This window comes from Orycteropus afer, unplaced genomic scaffold (assembly GCF_000298275.1).
Source record: "Orycteropus afer afer isolate SDZICR_OR568_19922 unplaced genomic scaffold, OryAfe1.0 scaffold00060, whole genome shotgun sequence".
Lineage (NCBI taxonomy): Eukaryota > Metazoa > Chordata > Mammalia > Tubulidentata > Orycteropodidae > Orycteropus > Orycteropus afer.
Window position 1 is genome coordinate 12866293 of NW_006921647.1, and position 2477 is coordinate 12868769.

At 45.9% G+C, this 2477-nt stretch overlaps 1 protein-coding gene across 1 annotated transcript; it reads left to right on the top strand.

Moving 5' to 3' along the window:
- The first annotated feature begins 1154 nt into the window (after window positions 1–1154).
- Window positions 1155–2198, top strand: MOS (MOS proto-oncogene, serine/threonine kinase). Its single transcript, XM_007939502.1, has one exon. It carries the CDS (start codon window positions 1155–1157, stop codon window positions 2196–2198), a length of 1044 nt encoding a protein of 347 aa, XP_007937693.1.
- The last annotated feature ends 279 nt before the right edge of the window (window positions 2199–2477 follow it).

Sequence of the window (2477 nt, forward strand, 5' to 3'; positions counted from 1 at the left end):
CTGAAATGCGTGATATCACCTAGAGTCAGAAGGGATTAGGTTAGCTTTCCAAAGATAATGGTGTGAAAATAATCTTTTTATTATAAAAATTAGAAATGAATTTATGGTTGGATGGCAAGCCCCTGAATTTTAATTTCAACTTCTGGTTTTATTATAGGCACCAGTGAATCTGTGACGTTCAATTTCCTCAAATATTTCCTCTTCTACAATTCACCCATATTTGTTATTAAGTTGAAGCTCTCATCATGACTCAGAAATTTTAGTTGTTGTTCTCCATCCCCACCCCCATCTCTGCTTCAGAACTTCTGTAACTCATTTGCTGGGAAGTCTAGAATTTCTCCTGCAAGTAAGCCAACTGGGTGGGCCGAAGTGCAGGGGGAAAGGAACGATTGGTAGGAAGTCGAAGTGCAGGGGGAAAGGAACGATTGGTAGGAAGTCGGTGTGTTGATAAGAGGTCTTGCTAATTTGCTATATAAACTGAATAGACTGTCAGAGCATTTCCCTTTCCCCCACCATCTCCGGAGATGTTTTGACCAGTCTCAGTGATTCTTCTTGAATCGATTACTTTAAGGTTACATTTTTTTTTTAATCCCTACGAATATTGCACCTAATTCCCCCCATATTTAGTTAAACAAATGTCTGTTGTTTTTGCTTCAACTCTTTCTGCCAGTAACTGCTGGAAGTTATTTACCGCAGCTGGAGAGTAGCACTGACAACAGTTGTAAGCCGGCAAAGTGTGAAATCATTCCGTTTTATTTTTGCGGTCTCTTTAGAACCGATAATGTTCAACGGAGGAGACTTGCAAAAAGCCCGTTTTTCTATAATTAAAGAAATAGTGTCAAAGAGAGGTGAGTTTAGATGGCAGCGCAGTGCTGTTTAGACTGCGAACTCTAAGTGGCGAGCGCTTGTTTTTCTAACAATCTTCTGTTTAGGGGAAATGCTTGCATCTGAAAGCGATTGCTATGCTTCCTTCACGCCTCCCCACCCCCAACCCCTCAGTCTGATAAAAGTCTTTGGTTAGTAGCATCCCAGATGTGGCTCGTTTGGAGAGGGTAAAAAGGCTGCAGTGGGCGAAAAGCTGTCAGTCATGCTTCGGAACGCGCTCAGTTTTTCTTTTTCCTTTCGCTGAGAATCCGCTCCAAGTTGAGAGTGCTATGCCCTCTCCTCTGCCTGTGCGCAGTCTCCAGCAGGGCGAGTTGTCCCCCGAGGGGGATTCGCGGCCTTGCAGCAGCCCCTGCGAACGCCCAGGTCAGCGGGGTCAGCGTGTCTTAGGCGGCACCCCTCCCAGGGCACCTCGGCTGCCACGCCGCCTGGCCTGGTGCTCCATTGACTGGGAACAGGTGCGCTTTCTTCAAAGGCTGGGGGCTGGAGGCTTTGGCTCGGTCTACAAGGCCACTTACCGCGGGCTTCCAGTGGCCATAAAACAAGTGAACAAGAGCACCAAGAACCGACTGGCGTCACAGCGAAGCTTCTGGGCTGAGCTCAACATAGCCAGGCTCCGCCACGACAACATCGTACGGGTAGTGGCCGCCAGTACACTCACGCCCGCGGGCTCTAATAGCCTGGGTACCATCGTCATGGAGTTCGGAGGCAACACCACTTTACACCAAGTCATATACGGGTCTACGGGCTACCCAGAGGAACAGGGGGAGTCTCTCTGCTCTGCTGGAGGGCAATTAAGTTTGGAAAAGTGTCTGAAATATTCCCTTGATGTTGTGAAGGGCCTGATGTTCCTTCACTCACAAAACATTGTTCACTTGGACCTGAAACCAGCGAACATATTGATCAGTGAGCAGGATGTCTGCAAAATTGGGGACTTTGGTTGCTCGGAGAAGCTGGAAGATCTGCTGGGCTTCCAGGCTTCTCATCACTTAGGAGGCACCTACACTCATCTAGCCCCAGAACTCCTGAAAGGAGAGACTATAACTCCCAAAGCTGACATCTATTCTTTTGCCATAACTCTCTGGCAGATGACAACCAAGGAGGTGCCTTACTCCGGGGAGCGACAGTATGTGCTCTATGCTGTTGTGGCCCATGGTCTTCGTCCATCTCTCTCAGCGGCTGTCTTCAGGGACTCTGCCCTGGGCCAAAGACTTGAGAACATCATCAAATGCTGCTGGAGAGCCAACGCTAGGCAGCGGGCAAGTGCGGAACTTCTCTTTGCTGATCTTAACTCTTTAAAAGTTGAGTTCAGCTGACTTTAAACCTGTTTCAGATACACTTTTCTCTTTGTTTATATTCATTTTAAAAGAAGTGAAGATGTAGAAGAAAACCTATTTGTAGGATGGAGTTTTGGAAAATAAAGTTACTTAAAATCTTTAATCTTCAATGATTTTTCTAAGAAAGAGTAAAGTAAAACAAGTAGTATTTGTTTTAATATTGTTAATAACTAACCTATTTCCTTTACATAGCTGTAGGCTTTGCTTTCCCCAGCTAGTGTTTAAAAATTCCATAGTATTGCCTGTCTCAGTTATCTA

Excerpts from the sequence above, each read along its gene's own strand:
- MOS (XM_007939502.1), top strand. The coding sequence starts at position 1,155 with ATGCCCTCTCCTCTGCCTGTGCGCAGTCTCCAGCAGGGCGAGTTGTCC.